The sequence below is a fragment of the Trypanosoma equiperdum genome (assembly GCF_001457755.1).
Source record: "Trypanosoma equiperdum strain OVI genome assembly, contig: ctg_842, whole genome shotgun sequence".
Taxonomy (NCBI): domain Eukaryota; phylum Euglenozoa; class Kinetoplastea; order Trypanosomatida; family Trypanosomatidae; genus Trypanosoma; species Trypanosoma equiperdum.
This window is the reverse complement of record NW_027124801.1, coordinates 1-25,365: the sequence shown is the minus strand read 5'-3', so window position 1 is coordinate 25,365 and position 25,365 is coordinate 1. Positions and strand designations below refer to the sequence as shown.

The following is a 25,365-nucleotide window of genomic DNA, read 5'->3' as shown; positions in this document are numbered from 1 at the left end:
CGTGCGGTTAACACAATTGCAAACCGTGTGTACGTTGCAGCGGCGCTCACCCGTTCTCACCCACTTTCCACCTTTCTTTTGCTTCACGGGGAAACTGACATCGAGATTGTGGACCATTTTCAGGTCACCGCGTCGGCGTTTAAGTTTTCCCTTTTTTGTTAGCTTACGGGAGCGCTCTGCCATAGGGACTTTCCGCTTTTGCTTTGGAAGCCGCTTCTTTTGCTTTCCCATCTTGCACCTACAAACAGCAATTGCGCAAGACGTGGAACACAATAAAGTTGATGAGAGAGAAGTGGGGTATAGAGTAGCGTTAGCTTCGTTCTTGTATGCAATGCCATTGCCAGGAGATATTGAAAGGTATCATTCCGGGAGTGGCACCCTCCCAACGTCTTAGAAGAAATCTAGTAAATAAGCATAAATAAATAAACTGGCGCATTGAGTCTGCACCTCGAACAAATCCGAAGGCTGAGTAAAATAGGGATGCAAACGGGTCTTGGTTCGTTGATGGACTCCATCACGGACATAAATATGCCCCCCCCCCCTATATCCTTCACGTTGTGCCTTTCGAGCTTTGTGGCCCCGGTAACCGCCAATGGCAAAACAAAATTCGAGTAAGCTTGGGTATTTTCTTCGTGAGCAAAGGCTTCGAGAGAAGTAACAAAAAAAAAACAACAACAGCATTCATCATAAAACGAATACCGCTCACCAAGTGACCACTGCAACAAATAACTTGTGGTAACAAAGGAAACAAATTCGGACAAATTGTAATGTTCATGCGACTGCCCTTCTTTACTCAAAGCTCGACTGGCGGCTTAAGGTCAGTTGCTCGCGGCACCGAAAAGAAAAGATATCACCAGCATTTTTTTGTGCTTTCGTGTTACTTTAGTGTTCGTTACTAGACTTATTCTACAGCTGTAAGAGGGCTGAGTATGTGAACGTTTGTTAACGGTAAGCTGCGCCGGCTCTCAAATGCACGGAAATCAATTACACAGCGAGAGGGGATTCAGAATTTAGTCGTCATGCCCTGATGCTGGTCGTAACAACGGCTTACAGCAACGTGCTCGTTTACATTGAGCAGCAAATACCAATATGCATTACCTACGCCAAGACGAGTATTAAACCACTTGGCGCCGGCGGCCCACCAAGTTAAAGGGGTGACGACAGTTGCTGGCATTTTTTAAAATATAAGCACATATCAGGCATAACCACGCCTTTGTCTACGCTGTTGTCTGCCCCTCAACATATTTTTCGAAGAGGTGCAGGATCGGCACCAAAACGGAAACGACAACAGCAGCCGTTGTTAGATCAAGTGTGTTAGAGTGCAACATCGCACGACACCCTCACAAAAACCGATTTGGACAAGCTGAAAACAAATACAAACAGACGGCCGATAATTAGTTATGTAAGGTTAAGAACAGTAGCGGTACCTTTCAAGCAAAGACAATGCCTCTGTTATCAAAGCATTGAGTAGTAACGTTTAACGGCATGTGGAATCGCAAAACCATCGTCCATCACCGACAAACGTCGGTTCCGCAACGTGTTGGTGTTGCCGTCACCCATTTTCTACTTGAATCGGTGTGCACAACGGGTATCGCGTTAAAAATTCAGTGAGCTGATCGTACACGAACAACTCCTAACTGCCACCATCTTCACAAACAGTGTTGGCAGTTGCCAAATCAAATCAAGTACACACAAGTAGTGGGTACCCCAGCGGTTTTTTTATTAGAAAAAAAACGCTACCACAATCTGCACAATACTTCTCACTGATTATGCAAACTAGTTTGGAGCACGAGACTACATCTTAAGTATTTTCTTCTCGCGCAGTTGAAGTGCCTCGGTGTCAACATGAAATAAAACTCAACTACCCTACTGCCGCATCTGCACATCTCCTCTGATTGTGACGTGATTTTAAATAAATAAATAAATGATCATCAACTTCTGTGGAGGTGTGTTCCAATTATTTCTTGGAGAAGTCACTTGGCGGCGGTCCGAAAATTTTGCAAGATGAATAACAGAATGCCCCTATCACAGTCACATGATAAGGTCAGAACAACTGCTCTTGTAAGGATAACGGGTAGACTGTTGTGTATACAGTGGGTGGATGTCAAGTAACGGCGACGAGTAACCGCTTCACGACGAGAACTGATGTGTTACTGCTTGCTATACTGCCCAACGCCATGCCACTCTGTTTTCACACGTCAATCGAAAACAGCAGTGTGCGTATATCAAAGCTGTAGTAATGCTTAACATCTCCGTCAAAACGACTTGTATAACCCACACAAAATTTCTGTCCCCAGCTCCCCAATTAACAAAAGGTAACAGATTTTACCTTTCATAAACTTTAAAGAAAAAATCACCAATAATATAGGGAGCGTCGCATAAGTCCCCTTTAGCTCAGCTGAAGGCATAGTAATTTCGGACGGTACGACGTGTCTTGTGTCCCTCAACAAATCTGTAAGAGGCAACAGTTACTAACTTCAATGGAATTGTTTCATCGAACACACCAATTGTGTTGCTGAAATTCACGCAAACATGGTTTCCCACGAAAAACACGTACGTACCCCTAGCGCTTCACCTTTGATGACGTTGTGCTAGTTTAGTTTCGCAGTGAATTGTTGGCGAACCTTATTGCATTGTCAGTGTGATAAACGGCACAAGATAACATGACACGTTTCCACATCGCTATCGTACAACATATTCAGCAGAGAATTTTAAAGTTTTGAAACGACAGCTGCTACTTCACCACGGACACTCTACAGATTGCTAACTTGCAGGCACATCCGTAGACCCAGTGGCGCGCCGTTGGTTATAAAAATTGGTGGTTCCACCCGGCACTTTCTGTTCTGTCTTCTCACATCAACCGAAAGGTTCAAACCCATTGGATTGTCATGCACATGAGCGTGTGTGCACAAATTAAATTAAACTTAGCAGAGCAAGCACATGACCCCGCGTTTTACACCCAGGATTTAAATGCTATTTGGCGCGTCCTTTGCAACGGCTCCTTTGTCTTAGCGTCACTGCGCTCTCCAAACAAAACGGTCGAAATTCCCTCCCAAGTCCTCTTCCCAACATCCTTACCATTACAGATAGTTCAAAGGTAGGAAAGTGTTCCAAAGCATCCTATTCTCTGAAAGACTTTGTAGTTTCCCCCCTTAAACTTTCCCCCCAACGAAATAACAGCGGTGCAAAGACGGAGCACAGCCGTTAAACCTTCCCGCATAAATAAAAAGGTAGAAGCTGAGTACTACCCAGGCCACTGAGCGTTCACTCGTGGTACGATTTTGTGTCCCGGTTGGGTTTCTTGTTGGCAGAAGCAGTTCTCATTTTCGACTGCGACGTACTTCCGCTAACCATTTGAAAATTGAGAAGGGATGCACACACACGAGTGACCTTCGTCTCAGTTTTTGGGAGGCACCGCATTTAAAGGGGGAACGAAAAGCGTTTCCCGCTGTGGGTACTTGTCAAAGAGGCTGAACAACCCTGCCGCGCATATCCTTTTGATGTGCCACTTAAATGTATAAATAAACAACCATTTGTCCCCCTACAAGAACCACGCTGTACAAACGGAAGTGGCTGGTTTTCGAGTTGCACAACATCTCAACTCCGTGCGAGCCGCGACGGCTAGCGCCACCTTTTCCCCCACACGTTGCCACCGTAACATGAGGGAATGGCCAGGAGACAGCGGTCCGTCAAGTGCGTCAGGTACATGCCGGGTGGCACGGCTGTCGTCTGCATGTAAAACAAAGCCCACACCGTTGCGTAGTTCATTTCGCTAAAATGACACAGTGTAGCGAGACCAAAAATTCAGAAACTCTACTATACACAGTTCACGAAACGATATTCAGCGAAAGGTAAAAAGCCGCTGTCGTTCAACCCTCTTTTTTTCTCTTCCGCATTTTTCGCCTGAAGTTGCGTGGACGCCTATAAGGGAACAGGCTACGCACTCCTCCCAAAAATAGACACCCCGTACCTATAGACGTTTATGAAAAAAAGAACCCGGCCCCCTGACCGGTGGAACACAAAACACCCTGCTCATGTTCCCCGACTCTCCAGTCAAATTACACACCCATCCTAGGAGGAAGTGGGGTACATATGTTATGACCCGAAGAAGCCACCCCCTGCAAAATTCTCGGAATATAACCCAACAACAACTCGTTCAGCCGGGTGCCTCTCCGCAAAGGCGAAGCTTTGCTCGACGAGCGCCGGCGCGATTCGGTTTTCTTTTTATTTAGGCAAGGGCCCGCTGAGGGATCACTCTTTTAAACCACCGTTGTGACCCCAATACCGATGTCAACCCGGTTTCTGCGGCAGCCCCTTTGCGCTTAGATTCCAAAACGCGCGTCCGGGGTGGCGGCTGTTGTCTATTTTTGAGGCCCCAGAAGGCTAATGGACGGGGGGTCGGAAATAACATGTCCAATGGTGGTTCCCGGTGCCTCGAAGTGACCAAAAGCGCCGCCCTTTGCTGGTAGGGGTGGACTTAAGCCCCCACTACTCGTTCAAGTTTTGCAGAAAGCGGCCTAAAAACCGGCTTAGCCCCGGGACCTGCGCATGGCGGTGTGTCCGAGTGCCGTCAGCTCCCACTAGTGTGGCGTGGTGCTGGCAGTACAGCCCTCGTTTTGGGGACGGTAGTATTGGCCACTGGGTGGTCTCCCCTTTTCACACATCTGTCTTATGGAGGCTCACTTTTGCTATGCGCTGCGGCTCGTCGTTGCCCTTCTCCTTTTCCCTCCTTCCCTTTCATTTTTGTTCAATCTTATTTTTTATCCGGGGATGCGCGTGGGCGTGTGTGGCGAAAGAGAACGACGTCGAAGTGACGTCGTTCCCTTTTTTGGTGATCGGTTCGTGGGATCACCCCCTCCCTATTCATGCCCGATGCATTAGTGCTTTTGGCCACTTTCTTTCCTCGTCGTTTGCCGCCAGCGGTTCCCGTCAACGCAGCTTGGTGCAGATAACCGCACTCGTAATGTATTGGGGCCTTTCAATCACCTTTCTCAGTTTGAAAAGATCGTTTCGATTGGTGCGGTCCCACACCCATTTCTTTTTGTTTTAGCGCTTCTTAGGTGGTGGATCTTGAACTGTTCAGTATAATGAGGTACGTGTGCATCCGCTAGTTCGTGGGGAAGGAAGGGGTGGGGTGTTATGCACCACCGACGTTAAAGGGTTCTGTGCGATCTCGACAAAGATGGCTGCCCTTGTAATATTTACTCATTGTCCGTTGCTGCAGGAGCTGGAAAGGAGGGGGAAATAGATATTGTAAATCACGACTGAAATAGCATACGCTGCATTTTTTAAGCGTTCCCTTGACGGTGTGACACGTTGTCAAGTAGGATCATGCGGGTAAAAAGTCTCTCTCTCCGTCTACACCCCCAATGTACCCCTTTGCCGTCTGTACAGCTTCTTTTGCAGAAGGATTTCTTGTCATTGTCCACTGGAGGTTGGGGTCTGACTGCGGCAACTGGGTTGCGTTCACAGGGGAGATGCTTGAAGTTGTCGGTTTAGCTCATTTTTCTTTAAGAAGTAACGCGACTTAATTTGTCCGTTCCTGCCGTTCTTTCCCTTGTTATTAACATTAGCAAATACTGTATTCTCTGACTTTGCTTTCGACTTTGGGTCACTACTCTTCTCTCTGCTTCGTATCCAGCCACGTAATTGTATTTTCCTGCATCCCTTTACAGCCCCTAGACCTCTAACTTGCCTGTGGTTCGTATTTTTTCCTTTTTGTCACGCAAATCTGTTGTTCGGCTAATTCGTTGTTGTGAAAATCATGCATCATTGTCGAACCCCTCTGTTTTACTATCGTTTTCTCTACTGTTTGTTTACTCTCTTCGTAGTGATGAGTGTCCCGACGTGCATAACAGGTGACACCATTTGTGGGTCTGCGGGCCCCTCAAAACTCGATTACGTTGAAGATCATGTTTTCCTCCGAGGATACAACACTTACGAAGGCAACAACCCGAACGGTGCAGCTGCAGCACAAGAGGGTGGTGGAGAAATTATTGCCTCAATCAATGGGATGGTTGAAGTAACAGACAGAGTTGTCTCAGTTAAAGGTATGTCTTCCCGGTACGTCGCAGAGGTTGGTGATATTGTGGTCGGGCGCGTTAAGGAAGTATGTGGTAACCGATGGCGTGTTGATGTTGGGGCCTTTCAGGATGCAGTGATGCCTTTGGCTAATGTCACTGAACCCGGTGGCATCCTGAGGAGGAGGGGCCGAAGTGATGAACTTACTATGAGGAACATATTTGACGAAGGGGAGTTGGTCGTTGCCGAGGTGCAGCGCGTTTCTCAAGATGGCCTGATATCCTTACACACCCGATCAGGAGAGAAGTATGGGAAGCTATCCGACTTTGGTTTACTGGTACTAATTTCACCAGCTCTTGTTAAACGTGTCAAGCACCACTTTATGTGTTTGGAGTTCATACACGTAAATCTGGTTCTTGGCACAAATGGTGCTATATGGGTCAGTCCAGCAACAGCAACTACCGCTACCGAGTCGGCCAAATCTGCATACGATAGGTTTGACGCAGACATTAGGCGCGCTGTTACACGTGTTGCAAACTGCATCCGGGTAATGGGGAATGCTCGTTTCCCAGTGTTTGATAAGTCTATCGAAGCAGCGGTCAAGGCGTCTGTTGATTTTGTCCTAGGCCCATTCGAAATTTTATATCCCGGAAATCAGAATTTGATAACGACCACGGTGCTGGACACTATAAACACCCGTAAGCGTACAATTTATTGAATAATACACTTATGCTGCCAGCGAGTTGTGCTACGTTATGATATTTGTGAAGTGACAATGCGACGTACAGAGTCACTATAAGATTCCATTTGTGCATGTGCATGATGTCGTTGTCGGTGTCATATTGGTTTCGCTACCCCTCTTTCCTTTAATTCCTCCTAACTATGGTGAAGATACGAAGGTTTGATGTGGTTAACATCTGCATACACAAACAACTGTACGGCTAATAGGTAATGCGAACACGATTTAGAAACAAGCGTCGCACGTGGCCACTAATTGCAATTGTCTTCATTGTTTTAATGTTTTCGGTGCTACGTGCCAAACTGTTGTTGCAAGCGGACACGCCGGGTGGTGCAGCAGAAAGGGAAGCTAACCCTAAATACCTTTCTACGGACACACTCATTATTGTTCCTGGACACGGAGTGCTGAATGCACCAAATGCATCTGAATGGAAGAACGAAAGCGAATGGTGCCTAGAACCCCATCAACTGCGAGCAGGCGTTGTTCTACCTTTATGTTTCGCCTCCCATATACGACGCGGATTGGAAATTCTTAGAGATCAAATAAACACTTCTATTCTAATTTTTTCAGGTGGTCAAACGTGTGGTATTGCGGGACCGAGGAGTGAAGCTTTGGGTTACTATATTGTTGCAAAAGAGTCAAAGCTCTTTGGCATATTTGAACCTGAGTATGTGGCAAAGGATATTATGAATGGGAGAATTTTTACCGAAGAGTTTGCGAGAGACTCATACGAAAACCTTTTATTTAGTATTGCGCGGTTCTATGAAGTAACAGGCCATTTTCCGGGATCGGTTGTTGTTGTTGGGTGGAAGCACAAGGCAGAGCGGTTCACAATGTACCACAGAGAGGCAATACGCTTTCCAGCTGACAAATTCACTTATGTCGGACTTGATTTCGCTGATGCTGAACCTTTTGTGGAAGATCTTCAGCCTTATCAGGTGGCAAAGCCTTATACCGATGAGAATGCTTTGTCTTCTGTATCTAAAGATATGTACCTCTGTGATGCAGGAAGAAGAACAAGGTCTAAGCGCAATCCGTATTTTCGAGTGCCACCGTATTTAGTAAGCTGCCCCCCTCTTCGCCAGCTTTTACAACACTGCGGGCCAGAACTTATTGACACTCGGCGTGTTCCATGGAAGTAAACATTCCTTGTTTGGTGTGTTGGAATGGATTTCATTCGTGACGTATCCACGCCCTCGGACTTTGGGGGTTGATACTTTTTAATTTATTTTTCCAAGGCAACGTGTGCGAATATACGAGTTGGCGACAAAGATTTAACTAATTATATCGAGCTAGAGTTTGTTACGTCCCGTTTCATCTCCACTGTTCGTAAGCGTTTCTCTTCCCAGTTACTTTCTGGCGTTGGTACGGCGCCGCTGATGAGCACAGGAGGTGTCGGAGCAGTAGGTACGGGTACTTTGAAATGGGTATCAGTGTACACGGCACAAAGGTGGCTCACCTACTACGCCGCCATGAGCACACGCAGTAAGAGGTGGCGAGGATCCTTCTATGACAAAGGGGAAATAATGTCAGGTGTTGCGGGCTAAAGGGTGGCGTAATTTGCACAACAAGTGTACATGTCGAAAAATTAAACCTCCCCCTTACCCAAAAGAAACGAGGGAATGTACCATATCGTGTATTTCTTATGATGTGCCTGAGCCGCAGCCGCGTTGCTCATGGGACAATAAGTACCCCTGGTTCTGCTTGATTTTCTTTCCTTGTTTTCATGTAGATACACATTAGAATCCTTGGTAAGCATAATTTCAAAATATCTGTGCGAAAAGTTATACCCTTTTCCATAGGACACACACGAAACCGATTTTGTTGGATAAAATACCTACGCGAATGAAAACAAATGATGTTTCCCTTATTTACATGAAGCCAGTACAGGGCGCTCACTCTTTGTCGAACAGAGATGAGAATATGTGAAGCAATACAGAGGAAAGCGTCTTCCATCCACGTGTGTAGGGCTCAATGCTGATAAATTCCGCAAACTAGCGTAGACTTAAACTGGCTTGTTACCTCCATGTTTTGGGTTGTAGGAGTGTTGTTTTGGGACAAATTTTCTGCTACTGAATACCACAACAAGTGTTGCGGAAGGTAGTGAAGGAGGTAGTTTACTTTGCATATGCAGTTGTGAATGTTGCATTTGGGTTGTGTTTGCTACCCGGTTACTCCATTTTCGCACCTTTTCAGTACGCAGATTCCTGCGGTCATTCTCGAGACCACTGACGTTCACTCTTTCCTTCCTCCTCTTTGTTCACTACATTATTTACCCCCTCTTTACGCTACCAGTTACGGCAATGCCTATGTTTATGGATGGGGCGTCTCAAGTGCTGCAGCAGGTGCTACAAACTGTCTTAGTAACGAGTGAGCCAGCGATCGTTATACCCGGTTCCTTCTTGGGTGAACTTGATGTTATCGTTGACGAGGCTAAAAATCATGGAATGAAGTTAGTGAGTATCCCGAAAGGTGGCATCACGATTCTACCACCAATACCGATGTCAGAATCTTCTCTTACCAGGCTATGCAAAGACTACTACGGGTTAAAGACTGATGCAGAGCGTTTGGCCCTGTTCAGCAACCTGGAGGAGACATTCCCGACGGCTCCAGGTGTATCCTTACCGTGCCGCCTTCTTTACCACCCTCGCGATTACATATGTCGAATTGTCCACCTCTGTGCGGAACTGGTTACCGCTTCTGATGAGGAATATCAAAAAGCGTACGATATTGTTCCGCTTCTGCACATCAGACCTGTGCAAAATGTATGTGAAGAACTTCGCCGTCAGTTCCGAGCTGGTGCTCTCACACAGAGGCTTCCTCTCGGACAGCGCGTGGACGTTCAATTCAAGAGGACTGTGGTCCATCTAGACGGTTCGATGGATCCATTCCCTCGCAATGCTGCTGAAGCAGCTGTAAACATTGCGCCTGTTGCTCTGGATGCAGTGGATGATATTTATGAAGGCTTTGACGTTACCGGTACCGAGGTGGTTGACATCCCTACAGGCAAGGTTTCAGAGTACCTCTCTGAAAAGGATTTTGAGCTGGTGACCGAGGATAGTGTTTTGCTGGACCCAACCGGAAAGCGTGTGCAGGCCATCTTTATACGTGGTGGCATTGATAAAGATATCTGTCGACGTGCCGCAGCTGATGTGGAGGGAGTGGCTACCAAACAAAATATGCGGAGATTGACAAATGGTGGTGTGAGAAATCCGGACACGGGTATCCTTGGCTATTACGACTATCTCAACAATCCAACGAAGCGTAAGTGCCGCATGACTGAGTTCACACGCAGGAACTGGGGTAAGATTATCGGACCGTGTGGTGAGTTACTGCAGTTGTTAGATCAACTATACAAGGAAAACGCCCCAGACCATTACGAACTTCAGCGCAGGGTCATACCGCCTGAGTACATGCTATTCAACACCGTTTTCAGTACTGTAAGTGTGAACAAGAACTTTCGAACCGCCGTTCATCGAGACAAAGGTGACTTTCGCGGTGGTCTTACTGCACTCTGCGTACTTGACGGTAATTACGAGGGGTGCTACCTAGCCTTAAAAAGTGCGCGCAAGGCCTTCTGTCTTCAGGTTGGTGATGTCTTATTTTTCGACAGTTCTCTGGAACACGGAAACACGGAAGTACACAATCGTGAAGGAAGTTGGAGACGAATCAGCATTGTATGCTATCTGCGGTGTGGGTTGATGTCCCACACATGTGAAACGGAGCGGAGCATGAGACTCCGGAACCAGATCATGAGCGATCGTCTGCATGCTGACAGCGCAGACAGCGTGGTCAATTTGAACGGAGTCACCGGCCACCTTCCACCTTTGTGTATTCCTTTCAAAATAGCAAAGACCCTGAGCTTAACTCAGCATGCGGCCCTTAGATTTGTTTCACGTCGTATCAAGGAAGGAGACGGTTGTGTGCTGGCGTTAACAATGGGACTTGGGAAGACACTGGTTTCACTGACGATCTGCTATTCTTATATTTACAACAATGGGCCGTGTGACATTCTGATCGTTGCGCCGAAGACACTGCTTCAACACTGGATGCAGGAGGCGAAAAAGTGGAAGGACTATGGTCTCGTATTCCCGGGGTTTATTGTACTAAACAACGTGGACTCCAGCTCCTTCGAGGATGATCTCAGTAACTATGAACAACAAGGCACAACTACTAACCCTAAGAAGAGTTACGTCTTTGTCATCAATCCTGGCTACATCAAATCATTTCTTTCGAGGGTAAAGGGGTTCCGCCCCGCTCTCATAGTCGTTGATGAAGGCCATTGCATATCGTCGAAGGAAAGTAAACTGAGGGAGGTACTGGATAGTTTGTATTGCTCGGCAAGGGTAGTACTCACTGGGACGCCGGTGCAGAATAACGCTGAGGAACTCTACCGTCTTGTTGGGTGGGTGGATGACAAGGTTCATTCCACATTGCCGCAACGCGATTTTAACGAGTTTTCAAACTCTATCAACCGCTATGTTAACGGTGATGATAGTGCTTTTTGTGATGCTCTCTTCGCACAACGATATATCCACGAGTGGATGAGCCCCTATGTCTTTACCGTTATGAAGGTTGATCTTCCACCGCTGCACGACTACATTATTATATGCAACTTTTCCGCTGTGCAGCAGAAAATGTTCGAGGAGCGCATTAAAGTCGATGCAACAGATAACCTATTGTGTCTGAAGGCGTCCGAACATCGGCCATACCACCTTTCAACACATCCACTGTGTTTCTTGGGTTTTTTGACCGGTATATGGAGAACAGGTCAAGTTGATATCGAAGAAGAACCAGGGGAGTTCGAAGAGTTGGGAACGTACAGGCTTAGCCGTGATGATGACGCTTTAGCGAAGGATTGTTCAAGTTTGCTTGAAAACGGGAAACTGGCCGACTTTGTTGCGCTCAGTGGTAAGCTAACAGCCCTCATTTCGATTTTACACAGCATTTTCGAGAAGATGGAAAAGGCTGTGATATTTTCACAATACATTGGGTCGCAAGACTTCATTGCAAGAACCTTGACGGCTTATAAGATTAGTGTAGTTACAATTCGTGGAAAAGATTGCCAGCAACGTCGACGAAGGGTTGTTGAGATGTTCAGGGATGATAAGAACGTACTCTGCTTGGTTGTGTCCACTCAGATTGGCGCGTACGGTCTTGATTTAACTGCGGCGAATCACGTTATTCTGTGGGACACGTGGTGGAATCCTCAGGTTGAGTCACAGGCAATTGCGCGGTGCTACAGACAAAATCAGTCAAAGGCTGTTATTGCCTATAAATTAGCATCGGGATTCGAAGACGCCACAGTTTTAAAAGCCCAAGCAAGAAAAAGGGCACTGTTCAAGTGCCTCATAAACGAGGAAACCTCACAGGTGGTTCCTGGGCACGATTTGGTTGACTACACAAGCAGCGAAGAAGATGATGATAGGCGTCATCTATGGGAGACCTTAAAAACGTGTACCCTTGAGGGGGGAAAACCTGCTGTAACAAAGATCATTCGCAATATTGATACTGTAAAGAGCGAGCGGTGGATATAAAGTACACCGCCTCGTCCGTCAAACAGTATAACACTTTTTTGTCAATTCCACTTCTAGTGACATAACGCTATTGTTGCGCCTATACCCTTTCATTTTTTAATATTTGTTCCATGTGATCACCCCTACAGCTGTGCAGATCAAATGTGTTTTATTTCTCTTATATTTCTCGTACAACTGCCGTGGTATTGATAATTTTGATATTGGGCTGAGTTGTCTGTGGAAATCTGAAGTAAGTACTATTCTGTGCGCTTTTCCGTAAGTGTTGTTCCTTGATTTGTTGTTTCGGATCCCCTACACTTTGTTATCTTCTTGGGTTATGGCTGTTCTTATTGCCAACGTCTTTCCTCTCTCGTACGAATCTTGTCCGACTGTGTATGTGTTGGCGGACCCATTTTGTGTGTTTGTGTTCGTGTTTGTGTATGTTTTTTTTTTTTTAACTTGCTCCGCTAGCTTGCCCAGACTACGCAACTGTACTCGATCCTACGTGTAGTTCCTTCTCCCTTGAGCATATTTGAGCGCTATTTGCGGGTAGCGCAAATGAGAGAAACATGTGCGGTGCTTGAGGTGGGTCCTGGGGCGTCTTTGTTGTTTTTTTTCGATGTTCAGCTTTGATTGGCCTTGCTCGTTTGCTTGCGTAAATTGCTGGGCCGTGACACGGAGCGTTTACCACAATATCCAAGACACTCCGAACAAACGCTCCGGGGTAGAGTCGCTGGCAGTCGGTGTAGACTGCGGGGCTTTCGGGGTAGTTTAGGATGTATTACGTGAGTGTATGGTTTTATATGTAGGTTTGTTGCATGCATATCCGTCCTCTTTCCTGTTGTTTGCTCGTTTTTATTGTAAAAATTATTAATCTGTTGATGTTCAGTGGGTTGACGTGGCTCGGAACATCGTATTTTTAGGGTGTGGAATTATGCGCAGGGTGTTGGGTTGAATTTATTCATTACCTACGGAAGTGGTAAAGGTGTCGCTTCTTTCCTCTTGTTTTCTTTTGCTCCTGCCTGTTAAATGGTGGAAATGACCCTAATAGTGTCGTGTAGCCAACGTATAGAATGAAAAGAGCCGCACCGTCCCAATGCCATAGGACCGCCGAAACGGTATTCGTCAATTTTCTTGATGGCAATGTATCATTGAGGAGCTTTGTATCAGTGAACCGTTGTGAGGAGGTAAGGTGGTGCTGTTGGTTACTGGGAGGAACCTGTTATGACCTAGAGGCGTTAATGGAGCTCCAACAAGAGGAGCTTCGATGCAAATGACCCCATAGCCGTGTGTAATACCGAATCAAGATTTCTAAGGAGAAAGAACTCCTAGCATTATGCATATTCAGGCACCCGCTAGGGACTTTCGTTTCCTTTAATTCCAAACTTACCTCCACGGACGTCGTTTTTTCCCCCTGCTTGCAAATGCCCTTGAACCGGTTTTTACACTTGCTAAATTTTCTTTATCTTTCCCCCTTGTTTTTGCTTTCCTCCCCAATGTGGAGCGCGCGGCGAGTGATTTAGTAGGACCTCGGCGCCACCTGTTTGTGAAGGAATGCGATTGGGGATTCAACAGAATGAATCTGAGGTGAAGACCCCTATTCCTATGATTGAAGACCGGCTGCGCTACAAACTTCGCCAGGCACGAAGGCGTTTGTTCAGACGGAATGTTCGGGCAACAGATGTGCACTTAGATATTGAGCGGCTGCGCCTATCAAACCTTTTTAGTCGGTGGCCAACAGCGGCTCTTGTAGAAATATGCAACAAGATGGTGTTAGAGGCGTATCAAAAGGGTGAGGTTCTTGCGTACGGTGAAGAACCGAGAGCGATTTCGTCTCTTTTTTGGATTGTGTCGGGGAGAATATCTGAAGTTCCTCCAAAACATGAACTGCGCGGGGCGGGGACGTATGGAGCCCCTTTGGTGGCGTGTGGGACAGCGAGGTCTTCTTCAAAAGGCTATGTGCGTGAGCAATGTGGAAATGGTGCGGAAAATAGTTTTGTTTTCTTTAGGACTGGTAAGTTTGTGCCTGCGGATTATCTGTTTCTGGATTCCAACTATCGAAGAACAGTCCGTTGCGAGAGCAGTGTCTTGGCATTCCGGGTCCCGTTCAGGGAGATAATGTTTATTCAAAGGGAGTTTGGCGCTCCTCTGGAGGCTACCGTTAGTGCTGCCAAAGAAAACGAACAAGAAAGGATGCTCGAGGGAAATGAAAAACCCACAATTCAACGTGTTTTGAGTGCAAATGCGGTGTTGGCTAGTTTGGAAAGTGCGACACTTAACGTCATATGGATGGCATTATCCCCTGTCGTAGTTTGTGCCGGAGAGTATCTATGTGACGACATCTTTAACTCTGAAACAGTTTATATTCTTCAGTCAGGGTGTGTCAAGATTGCCCGCAATATTTTAAGTTCTCCTAAGTATGTCACAAACTGTGGGAATTCTATTGGTTTGCACGGTTTCACGCCGACAGAGTTAGCTTCTTCACTGCAGGAAAAGCACCCCGCCGTTGCGGTGAAGGTCTCACTGCTGTGGAGTATTCCACTGAAGATACTACTACAGATAGTGAGTGTGAGCGAATGGAAAGCGTGCATGAAGACAGCCTACCAACTAATGCGCCGTACAATAAGTTCTGAAGTGCTAAAGAGGATTTCCGCATTTTCGGAATTCGACGACAGTACGCTTGATCAACTTGCAAAGTATCTGGGGTTGCGGGCCGTTTGCCGGAAGGAGCGTATATTAGTAGGTGGAAAAGTTCCATCAGAGGGCATTATCATTGTTTCCGGTGCATGCTCTTTCACCAGTTGTGAGTCCGATGATCGACCACTTGCTGGGGATAAAGGAGTGAAAACTGTGACCCAGGGTCATAGTGTGGGGTTTGAAGAATGTATCACGGGGAATAAGCTCAGGCATGGACTTTGTGCCGCGGTTAACTCTGTAGTCCTCTGCTTAGAACGTAACCTCATACTGGAGGCGCTGCAAGACAAGGATAAGTTTCTCAAACGATGCACATCTAGGGTAGTGCAACGAACACCATGTAGTTCGTGTGATCAGTCTGGTACACCACTAAGCAGAAGAGCAGCGCGGGACCCGCTACTCTACCGCGGGGAAGTTAGTTCTAGCGAGGTGAACTGGTCGGTAAGTCAATCAAAAGTTGCCGAGCTCGACAGCTGTACGTCGGATATTGATGTTGACCAGGTGGTGCAACAGAATACTAAGATACTCTCAACACTTTTCGTACGGTTGAGTGATTTGAACCCCAGTACTCGGGGTCACGAAGTTAGTCATTCAGAGTATGACCTCGCTTCGCATTTGGTTTTTCGAAACCCACGGTATGGCGAGCAGAAGGGAAACTACCGTGCAAAGTCGTGTTTCACCGTCGATGAAAAGGGTTGCGTTAAGTTCAGCAGCGACGGCGCTGTCCAGAAAGAAACAAAACCAAGTGCCCAAGCAACGAGCGGTGTTAAGAAGGTGGCTGCGAAGGGCTGCACACCCGCCGAGGTGACGTTGGCAATTTATGAGGCGGTGAGAAATGGGCCACCAAGACATGTAAAGCAGAGTCCTTCCACGGTGGCGCTGCGGTGCCCTCCCCCCAGTGGGCTGGCTGCCGTTGTTGGTCAGTGCCCGGCGTCCCATAGGGTGTTAGCGCTGAGACGCGAGATGAACATATTGGGGGACAAAGTTGACAACGTATCTGTCCTTCCGATCAATTGTGTACTGCCGATGACCAAGTTGCGTCCAACCGTGCATCGCGCCATGTAAGATCGCCTCGCATAGGGTGTAGGGAACGCACAGTTTGAACGGCATTAGACCTCTGGATTATCTTTGCGTTGCTTTAGACCGTTGTTCGCGTTCGCATGGATGACATCTTAACTCGTTGTCCACCCATCTGTGCAACATGTGTGATTATAAGCTCTATCACCCTCGCAGTAGTGTTATGTCCTGATGTGTTGTGGTCTCTCCGATTTTATCGTACGTATGAAAAAATTTCCCTTTTCTTCCTTTTTTCTTTGCTGTTGGTGCGCCTCCTCGCCCCACCTCATGGGGAAGGCCCCGTATCAAGACCAATGCGTTCGTGCGTGTAGCAAATGTCAGGGCGACTTATCATTTATGTGCTCGGTCCTACTTCTTCAGGGAAGACAAGTTTGGTGCAACAACTTGTTTCGATGAGTGAGGCCGGCGCACTGCTGACACAGTGTACTCATCAGGTTCCAACGAAGGGCCAGGAGCTCCGTACCATTATTGTGGAATCACCGAAGGGCAAAGACACCTCTCGCACAGTAGAGTTGCGGGAACTGGGCGGGGACATGGCCCCAATGTGGGAGAAGTTTATTGAAGCACGTTTAAACTCGACGGGGAGGGAGATGAACAACCGGTTTGGGCTGATGTTGGTTGTCGACTCACTAGCCCCTCACTTGTTACCATTGGCCCAAGTTACCATCGCAAAGTTAAAGGGAAGCGAAGGGTTATGCAGAGACTGGCCGGTGGCTGTTTTATTGAACAAGGCTGCTGGCAGAAACGCCGTGACAACGAAGGAGGCAATGTTTTTTCTTTCAGCGATTCCCATAGAGGGAATAAAATACCTCGCTATTGATTCTTGGAATGGGCTGGGTCTTATGGATGTCATGACGTGGCTACGAAGCTTTGCGTTCCCGCCGTAGGGGGTATACGGTACGGCGTGTTGGTGCCTCGATCTTTTCTTTTACTCTCCTCGCCGGCAAGAAAGCGGTGTGTGAATGGTCTTCTCCATGTTTCCCCCCCTGGTTCAGCGGGGGCATTTTTTTGCTTCGTACATATATTTGATTATACGTGAGACGAAAGTTGTACTGCTGTACGAAAGCGCTGTTGGCACCTTCAGTTTCAGCGCCCAATACCATGTTATACGTGGACGTGCAGATACGGGTGCGTATACTGTTATTGTCTTGTCCGACTTAGAACGGGCACGTTCACATCACTTTATTATTTTCTCTAAAACACATTCTTTCCCTTCTGTGTTTTTGTTCATTACTTACTTTCCGCACTTTAAAAAATAACAATGTGTGTAATTGTGCATTTCTTAAGCAGGCGATGAGGTACCGACTGCGTTTAGACGCTTTCGCTCCTGCTGGAAGCTTACCTTGCTGCCGAATACTAACACAAGTGCGGAATCTCAACATGAATCGCAGCGTGCAAACTCGTTGGGAGTCGGATAATCAGGTAGCCTCGCAGAAGCGTACGGACTACGACTTCGACAAGGAACAGTGGTCCAAGCAGATGCGTTTCGCCTCCATGGATTGCGTAATGGACCCAGACATTACACCTATTAAGTACACATCAGTGACAGGACTGAAAAAGGTACTCAGGCGCTTCATGACAATGCGAAAGCTTATCGACCGCCGTCCCGACTTCAAGACGGACGACCTGAAGAAGTTGTTCATTCAACTTAAAACCATTTCTCACTCCAGGAGCTTGGAAGATCTGAAGGTGCTGCAACGTCTAACAACACACGGAGAAGCTAGTCGGATCTCTAAAGAGATAAAAACTAGGATGAACGACGAGTTTGCCAAAAAGAGTTGGAAGTCTCTGAAGATGCAAGAGGTCAGCAACACCTATCAGATTGAATTGGATTCGTTTCAGCTCGTGAATTGCTACATGGGACAAATGTCCAAAGAGGACTGGTTGCAGATAACGTACAAATGCGAGTTTCGCGAGAGAAAGGGTGATAATGAAGAATGGCAGAGTGTGTGCGAATACCCGGTTTTCGAGGTGCGACTGGGTGACGGGGTGCAGTCGCCGAACACACACCATTTTATCATTGTAGGTATTATGAGAAAGGACGGCACCCGCTATGGAAAGGATGCACAGGATGCTGCCAGTTTGCGCAAACAGTTTGACCGATCCAGGAAATGGTTCTGAGACAGTGCTCACTGTCCACAGGCGGACCATGATTTTTACCGAATGGTGTATCTTCCTTTTTCCACTCAGCTTGTAAGCAGGAAGGTTCGCTCTGTGTGACAAAGAAAAGACTGAAGGACGCATATAACCTGATACAGTTTCGCTTCGAAGGAATGTTATACACATGGGGCGCTCCTTCGGTCTTGCACATTGTGTTTGGATTCTATCTGGCGTTTGACAGCAGCTACACGAGGTTCAGGGTTACGACTGTGGGTGGGGCATCTATTTTCTTGTGTTTTTTTTTTGTAACCTTACTAAGAAAAAGAGAGAATTTCCCTTCTCCACATACACTACCTAATCTTTGGTTTGGGAGCGGTTTGTTGCGTGCATGTTTTTCTCCACTTTCTTGTGTGCCCCTCTGTACAACATCGCTTATACCCCTCCGTAGTGGGCAGGGTTAGAAATGGAAGCTGCTGCCGAGCGCTGCTTTCAAGAGGGGGACCTGAAGGGTGCGGCGTGCCTCTACGCAAACCTAATGGTGCTGTATCCTCAGTACACCAAAATGGCGCGGATGTGCAGGGTACTGTCCAACCCGTTGGATGTTCCTTTACCCTACCGCTACGCTGACGTTGTCGAGGCGTTGCTGGACCCGTGTGTCACATACCAAACCTTATTTGGAACCGACGCACCGCCCTCGGTAGTGCGGAAGGCATTCCAGGGGTGGACGCTTCTGGTTCATCCCGACAAGAATCCGTACCCTAAAGCAGCTGACGCGTTTAACCGCTTGGTTGCATTCAAGGCGGCCGCCATGGGGACGGTTGATGAAGGTCCCCCCAACGCGGGTGGGGTAAACTCGAAATCGAGTTGCCGAGGGAATGTAAGAAACCGCCAGAGGTGCACGAAACGTCATGGGTCCGCCAACAGGGCAAACCAGAGCAATCAGCACTCGCAACTGGGTGACGAAATTGATATGTCGCTATATGAATTGAAAAAGGTGCAGGTAACCCTCAAGTCACTTAAGCGAAAGAATGTAGATGACAGCGAGCTACCTCCTCTCAGTGCGTTTCTTCGCCCGGGTGGAGGAGCGCGTTCTCGTGGCGGTGTAGATCATTCAAACAACACGAAGGGCAGTGTTCCAACGCCCGAAACTCAGGAGGGCGGCTCGGCCTCTCTTGACGAGTCGATCCCAACCTCGCCACGAAGTTGTACTGCGGATACAGCTTGTGAACCGGGGCTCTCTCAAACTATTGAAGCCCAGTTGCGATCATCGGAGGGGGCGACAGATGCCCCGTATGTCTTATCGGAGTTAACACCTCAGCAAAATGAGGTTGTGAGGGGTGGTAAAGGTTTAGAAGGGGAAAACACTGAGGAACCACTGGGACTACCAACTGCTGGCGGTCATATGCAGCAATATGCGACCAACAGAAACGTTGGAGAGGTGGACAACGGATCGCGCGTGAGTCTTGAGGCGGATGATTCGGTCCAGGGTCCTGCGAAGGGAATTCAGAACCCGGATGCTCTGCCGCGTCGGCGGGGAAAACATGTGGATAGGTTAGAGGGGACATGTACAGGAGAGTTCACTCAGCAGAGCAATCAAAACTCAACGTGTGATACGTCTTCGTCGGAGGGATTGCATTCCACGACTTTTAACGAAGATGTACCATTGGTTGAGTTAGCAAAGCTCGGTATAAGAGAGTTGTTTGATGGCATTCAAAAGAAAATTAATAGGGATCCGATTCGGTTAAACTGTGACCTGAGCTTTGCCACGTATATACGCGACAAACAGAAGGAAGTGAATGAGGCATCTGTGCAAAGCAACGACGAAACGTGAATATTTCGGCAACCTTCTAGGTATGTCAGTTACTTACCAGAGCACCATAACTTTCATGTTACATGTACCGGTGTATTCTCTGCGGGAACTTTTTACTTTTTATTATCCTATGACAGGGTTCTTGCTCCAGCAATGAAGGAGCACCATTTCTCGTTCTTCCTTGCATCTCATCTATTGTGTAGTTTTCGTTGCAGTTAGCACAATGTTTTGAATTATATCCGTTTGTGTGTCTTTCAATCACTTCAGATTTTATCCCTCCTGCACGAAAAGTCACACAAAATTTGGCAGATTCTGTAGGAGTTTAGAGTGTCTTAGGTATGGTGTCGCGAGCAAAGCATCCCTGCTCCTCATCACTTCCTCCAATAGTTTTTCCTTCGGGACCGAGCGCCACGTATGCTGCTTTCTCCCAAAAGGAAGATGCCGCATTAGACGCACGCAATAAGATCGAAAGGCATCGCTATGCAAAGTTACTCTTGGAGTATGCCGAACGCTACCGAGAATTCTCTTCTGTAAGCTTCTTTGTTGAGACGATGCTGCGAGAGCTTGCGGGCCGTGAAGGCGTTACGAACCAGTCGAGAGCAATGGCTGCAGTGTGGTCCATGAAACTTTTGAGCTGCCACTCACCCTTTAAGCAGTTCATGGTGCACATCACCGAAGCCCTACTACCAGCTATTTTTTGCAATTACGATGCAAAACGGTTAGACTACGCGCCAGCTGCGATACAGGCGCTGTTGTGCGACCGTGCCCTGCATCGCGACAACCCTTTTTTTTCCCACTCTACGTATATGCATGAATACGATGCCAGCCTATTAAAGCTGAAAAACATTTCGGGGGAACTCAAACGGGTCTCGTTCACAGGCAGCGAGTGGAAGCGAATTGCACACATGCTTGTTGTTTACGTACAAAGTGAAAGAAAAAGGAGGGCTTTTATTGCATGGCGGGATAATGTGAAAAAGGAGCGCGTCGTTAATAAGCTTAGGCGCAACGTCGTGTCGCGGCACGGTGCCGATAGCCGCTTTTTGTGTGTTGCACTAGGGTTCCTTCGTTGGAAGAGTGCCACAGCAATGTCTCGCGTGCAGTTTCTCACCGAGAGGTTGCACGATGCGGCATTTCAATTGGAGAGCGCAAAGAATCAATTCCATATGGAATGCTTCAGGGCCGATAAGTTACAACTAAGCAATGAGGAGAAGGACTCAGAGCTAAAGGCGGTAATGTGCGAGCGAGACGAGCTGCAACTAGAGGTGGAAAGGCTGAAAGAGCAACTAAAGATCCAAGAGAGGAATCATGAGGCGAATCTTAGGGCTCGTTTACTTGAGATATTAACCCTAGCTCAGCATCAAAACATCCTGCTGAAGAAGATTGTCGGTACTCAGTTTGATGCTAAGGAAGTAGTTGCAGGCTGGCTCCACAAAGAAGATGGTGACTACCAGGAAAGAGAACCTGAACATGGTGAGAACGAGGCGTTGCAGGGACATTCATTCCTTCTCCGGTGGTGTAACCACATCCTTCGCAGTGGAGAGGTCGGGGTGTTGCGGCGAGTGCGAAATTTTGCAGACGACTTCGCCGATGGGGAGGTGTTTCACGGCATTATTCGTTACGTTTTTCCTGAAAAAAAAGAGTTTGCGACATCCGTGGACTCGTCTGTGGCAGACCGACTTCGACTGGTGTGCGACTTCACTACAAACATACCCCTAGCCGTTTCGCTAACTGTTGAAGACTTCAACATGAAACGGGAGGACAGGATCATAGTAGCAGTAGCTGAAATATTCGCTTACTACGTGGAAAAGAAGAGGGCAGACGCTGTCAGCGAGTCTTTCCGGTTGGTTGTTGAACAGGATCCCCTTCAAGTTGACAGCAGCATCGCTACCGATTCGGAAGATGTCAGCCTTCTGACCACTGAAGAGGATGTAAAGAAGCAACTGTCGATATGGAATAAGGAGCTCAGCAAGCAGGTGGAAAACTTTCGCTTGGGTGTATGGTGTGAGATGGACTTGCAAAAGAGTGGCATGTGCATCTCCCGTGAAGCCGCACGTTTGACATGGGAACGAGGCAGAGGCCATCCGAGATATGTAGTGACAGCCGCCCCCTCCCGCCACTTTGTGAGTCTTAATGCGAGGAAAATGAACGACCTCCGCGAGAAGTTCGGTTCGTGTACCCCCCAGGTGTGGAGGTCCGTTGTGCAGTCTCTTAAGAGGGTGCTGTGGAAACATGTAAACACGATTACTTCAATTTTTTATCACTATGCCGGAGAGAATGCACACGAGATGGACGAAGTTCAGTTTTGGCGGTTCGTAGAGGATTCCCGATTAATGGTGGAACCACTTTCGAGACAAACCATAGCCCGAATTTTCGACACAGTTATCTCTCCTAAGCTTATGGCAATGCTTCAAGCTAAAAGTGTGGAGAAGCAGGCTGCTTTGCTAGAGGCGGCGGAGGAAGAAATGAATATACGCAGAGTCAAGCCGGCGCAGTTTACGGAAATACTTTTACATATGGGTGCTGTGCGCTTTCGAGACTCGTTGTTGGATGCGGCGGGGCGGTTTCTCACTGGTTTGAGTGTCCCAACACTCTGTGGGGTGACTCCAACAACAGTGGACTTCTATCGACCGGAATCGCAGCGCGTTATACGTCATTTACAGGAAGACCTGGCGCGTGTTTTTTTCTTCTACGTAAAACAACAGAGTGAAAACCAAAGGAAGTCATCGAAAGGGTTAAAACAACCATCGGGTCGCTTCGTGGGTCGAATTAGCTTTGATGCCTATCTTCGTATGTTCTCAGATTGTGGTTTTGTCGCAGACAACAAGGAGAAAGAGAATAACTCCCGGAGGGGGAGCACCGAACCGCATCGGTACTGTCGGAAGGTGAAGTTCACAGATGTCGAGGAGATTACAGAAACCTTTAATGCGCTTCACGAACGCGTTCTGCTGCTTCCAGAGGGGGAGTTATGCTTCTCACTGTTCTTGGAATCTTTTGGTATTGCCTGCCAGTACTGGTGCCCGGACCCCAAAGTGAGTTTCCCACGGAAGCTCGCTTGTTTTCTGACTGATATGATAGAAAGGTTGCGCACATTGCACTCGCGCAGCGCATTGATACTAAGGGAACTGCCACCACCCACAGTCGAGAAAGGGGACGCTGGTTGTGTTCCGTAACGGGCACTTCCCCCAAATGTCATTGTATATTTACACTGTTTATTAATGTTTTACACACTTGTATTAGCTAAAGTGATCTAACCTTTTGTTACCGCGTTAACTGCACGGAAGACTAGTGAATACGAACCACCGTGCACCCTCCCCTTAGTGGGTCGCGACGACTTTCAAGTGCGTTAGGAAGGTGTCTGCACGATACCGTAAAGTGGTGTCAGTTTTGTTGCTCTCCCATGTTGCCTCTTTCCAGTTGCTCAATCTCGTTGGGTTCATGCACGCAGATGTATGTATTGTAATTCATTCTGCCGTTTCTTTTCAACCCATCAATCATAGAATAGGGCGTGCATGGACTGTGTTAGGGGAGCGGCATTTTGAAACTAGGATGTTTCAACTACGGTCGTGTGTTTCATACTCCCTTTGTTATGTGCAGGTGAACCAACGGCGCACGATGATGGGGCTCTTTGAAGAGCAGGCCCCCCCTGGATCCGGTGAAAACAAAGTTTCTACTTTTGCTCGGTCACTGGACCAATTAGAAGCAAAAAACACCCGCATCGTTAAAAAGGCGTGTGGCATCCCGTTTCACATTGGCGAGGCAGAGGCTCTGGATGCTGTATGTCGTCACCATGGCGCTACGGTGCGTGTTCACAGTGTCGAACGGTACATGATGCCTTTCTGGCTCGCAGCGACGGCAGCCGGTGGGAGTTTCCGTGCTGAAATTCTACAGAGGGATCCTGCGTACTTAACGCAGCAGCATTGCCTTGTTTGGGTTGAGGGACCGAATTACCAGTTCAGCTACCCGTTTGGTGAGCACCACCCATCCAATCAAGTATCTGCGTCGTACGTTCACCCACTGTCGCTGGTGGAGCGTTGTGTTGTTGGAACACATGTTCCCTCCATGCTTATCTCACGTTTCGAGTTGCTAAAAGAGCTAGAGGAAATGGAGGTGCATCCCAAAATCATACCCTTTGCGATGTCGACGGCCACAGCGCTCACCATTTTGGACTCCCGTCTGACAAGAGATACCGTTCTTCGGCGTATCGATCAGGAACTGGTCAAGTTCCACGGCTCATTCGTAAGAAGCAATGTAACCCTTACCGGTATTTACAAGGAAAGTATTTCCATTCGTCCTGTTTTTCTCCCAATGTTGCGGTTTACGGTTACAACGGGAAACTCATCTACACAGTGTCCCACTTTTGTGTGTGGTGCTACTGGTAAAGTTGCTGGTCCCGTCTTACACCTCACAAAACGTGGAAAATCGGGCGTAGCACTGCTCTTTAGCGCTGTTACGCTAATAGCCTCCGCCACAGTGGTCGAACCTGGTGTTGCAACTACAGCCTCTATTTTCGCAGCTGCACTATCACTACGTGTCCAACAGTTTTTGATGGTGATGTGTTTCCTTCGGGAGCAGACAAACCAGATGGCGGAGTTGAAAACGGCGGGGATGTTGCACTTCACCTCTGATCAGCAAGGCTACCGTTGGTCGCCTGAAGATGAGGAGCGTGAGGAATACGAGTATCGGGAGGAACTGCGGCGCCAAGCTCGTAAAAAAGAGAGTTTTGAGCAAAGGGTGAAGGAAGAAGCTGCTCGTGACGAAGCTCGCCGTGGACGACACGTCAACCCAAAGGAGAGGCGGCGTACTGATTTGGAGAATGTTGACCCACTAGGATACTACAAGTTACTTGGTTTGAGTGGTCGGGAGTTTTCTGCAACTTCAAAGGACGTAGCTGTGGCTTTCCGCGAAGCGGCCAGGCGGCACCACCCGGATGTGTCTAACACAGGTGAAAATGATGAAATAAGTAGGAGTAGAATGCAAAAGATAATTCTTGCGTATAAGATCCTTCGCGATCCCATCACTAAAAAGGCGTATGACTCGGGGAAACTGACTAGTATCCAGTACGATGAAGGAGGATAACCCTATAGCACGCGTAGCAGGATTCGTTTGCGCTAACAACACACAATATCGATATGCTTAATTACTTGCGCAGCTTGTACTCGGTATTGTTTCCATCTGATCGACCTTGTACCAACTTTTTTGTCGTGTTGAATTTACTGAGGCTTCTTATTTACTTTCTTCCCGTAAATATATATATATATATACTCCAACCTTGATACTTGTGTACGTCATAGGGGTCATAGAGTGTCCTTAAGATTTTTTGTGACAATGCCGGACCCTCCGTTGGCAGCAGTTCCACAACCACCAAAGGCAGCAGTCCCGCAACCTCCAATGGCAGCAGTCCCGCAACC

The 25,365-nt window shown here is 47.6% G+C and overlaps 7 protein-coding genes and 2 pseudogenes across 9 annotated transcripts; all 9 read left to right on the top strand.

Annotated features, from left to right (window-relative positions):
* The first annotated feature begins 5,746 nt into the window (after nucleotides 1-5,746).
* On the top strand, nucleotides 5,747-6,739 carry TEOVI_000392300:pseudogene (annotated as a pseudogene). The gene has a single exon. A coding segment is annotated over exon 1 (993 nt).
* A 233-nt stretch (nucleotides 6,740-6,972) lies between these two features.
* On the top strand, nucleotides 6,973-7,902 carry TEOVI_000392200 (uncharacterized protein; the record flags this gene model as incomplete). Its single annotated transcript, XM_067226754.1, has 1 exon — nucleotides 6,973-7,902. The coding sequence occupies one exon, from the start codon at nucleotides 6,973-6,975 to the stop codon at nucleotides 7,900-7,902; it is 930 nt and encodes a 309-aa protein (XP_067082855.1).
* A 1,161-nt stretch (nucleotides 7,903-9,063) lies between these two features.
* TEOVI_000392100 (SNF2 DNA repair protein, putative) lies at nucleotides 9,064-12,297 on the top strand (the record flags this gene model as incomplete). The annotated part of the gene is made up of 1 exon (XM_067226753.1): nucleotides 9,064-12,297. The coding sequence occupies one exon, from the start codon at nucleotides 9,064-9,066 to the stop codon at nucleotides 12,295-12,297; it is 3,234 nt and encodes a 1,077-aa protein (XP_067082854.1).
* Nucleotides 12,298-13,830: 1,533 nt separating this feature from the next.
* Nucleotides 13,831-16,035, top strand: TEOVI_000392000 (uncharacterized protein; the record flags this gene model as incomplete). Its single annotated transcript, XM_067226752.1, has 1 exon — nucleotides 13,831-16,035. One exon carries the CDS (start codon nucleotides 13,831-13,833, stop codon nucleotides 16,033-16,035), a length of 2,205 nt encoding a protein of 734 aa, XP_067082853.1.
* Nucleotides 16,036-16,361: 326 nt separating this feature from the next.
* Nucleotides 16,362-16,934, top strand: TEOVI_000391900 (Miro-like protein, putative; the record flags this gene model as incomplete). The annotated part of the gene is made up of 1 exon (XM_067226751.1): nucleotides 16,362-16,934. The coding sequence occupies one exon, from the start codon at nucleotides 16,362-16,364 to the stop codon at nucleotides 16,932-16,934; it is 573 nt and encodes a 190-aa protein (XP_067082852.1).
* A 406-nt stretch (nucleotides 16,935-17,340) lies between these two features.
* Nucleotides 17,341-18,168, top strand: TEOVI_000391800 (uncharacterized protein; the record flags this gene model as incomplete). The annotated part of the gene is made up of 1 exon (XM_067226750.1): nucleotides 17,341-18,168. The coding sequence occupies one exon, from the start codon at nucleotides 17,341-17,343 to the stop codon at nucleotides 18,166-18,168; it is 828 nt and encodes a 275-aa protein (XP_067082851.1).
* A 442-nt stretch (nucleotides 18,169-18,610) lies between these two features.
* On the top strand, nucleotides 18,611-19,978 carry TEOVI_000391700 (uncharacterized protein; the record flags this gene model as incomplete). The annotated part of the gene is made up of 1 exon (XM_067226749.1): nucleotides 18,611-19,978. One exon carries the CDS (start codon nucleotides 18,611-18,613, stop codon nucleotides 19,976-19,978), a length of 1,368 nt encoding a protein of 455 aa, XP_067082850.1.
* Nucleotides 19,979-20,295: 317 nt separating this feature from the next.
* On the top strand, nucleotides 20,296-23,127 carry TEOVI_000391600 (Calponin homology (CH) domain containing protein, putative; the record flags this gene model as incomplete). Its single annotated transcript, XM_067226748.1, has 1 exon — nucleotides 20,296-23,127. One exon carries the CDS (start codon nucleotides 20,296-20,298, stop codon nucleotides 23,125-23,127), a length of 2,832 nt encoding a protein of 943 aa, XP_067082849.1.
* Nucleotides 23,128-23,392: 265 nt separating this feature from the next.
* Nucleotides 23,393-25,033, top strand: TEOVI_000391500:pseudogene (annotated as a pseudogene). The gene has a single exon. A coding segment is annotated over exon 1 (1,641 nt).
* Nucleotides 25,034-25,365: the final 332 nt, after the last annotated feature.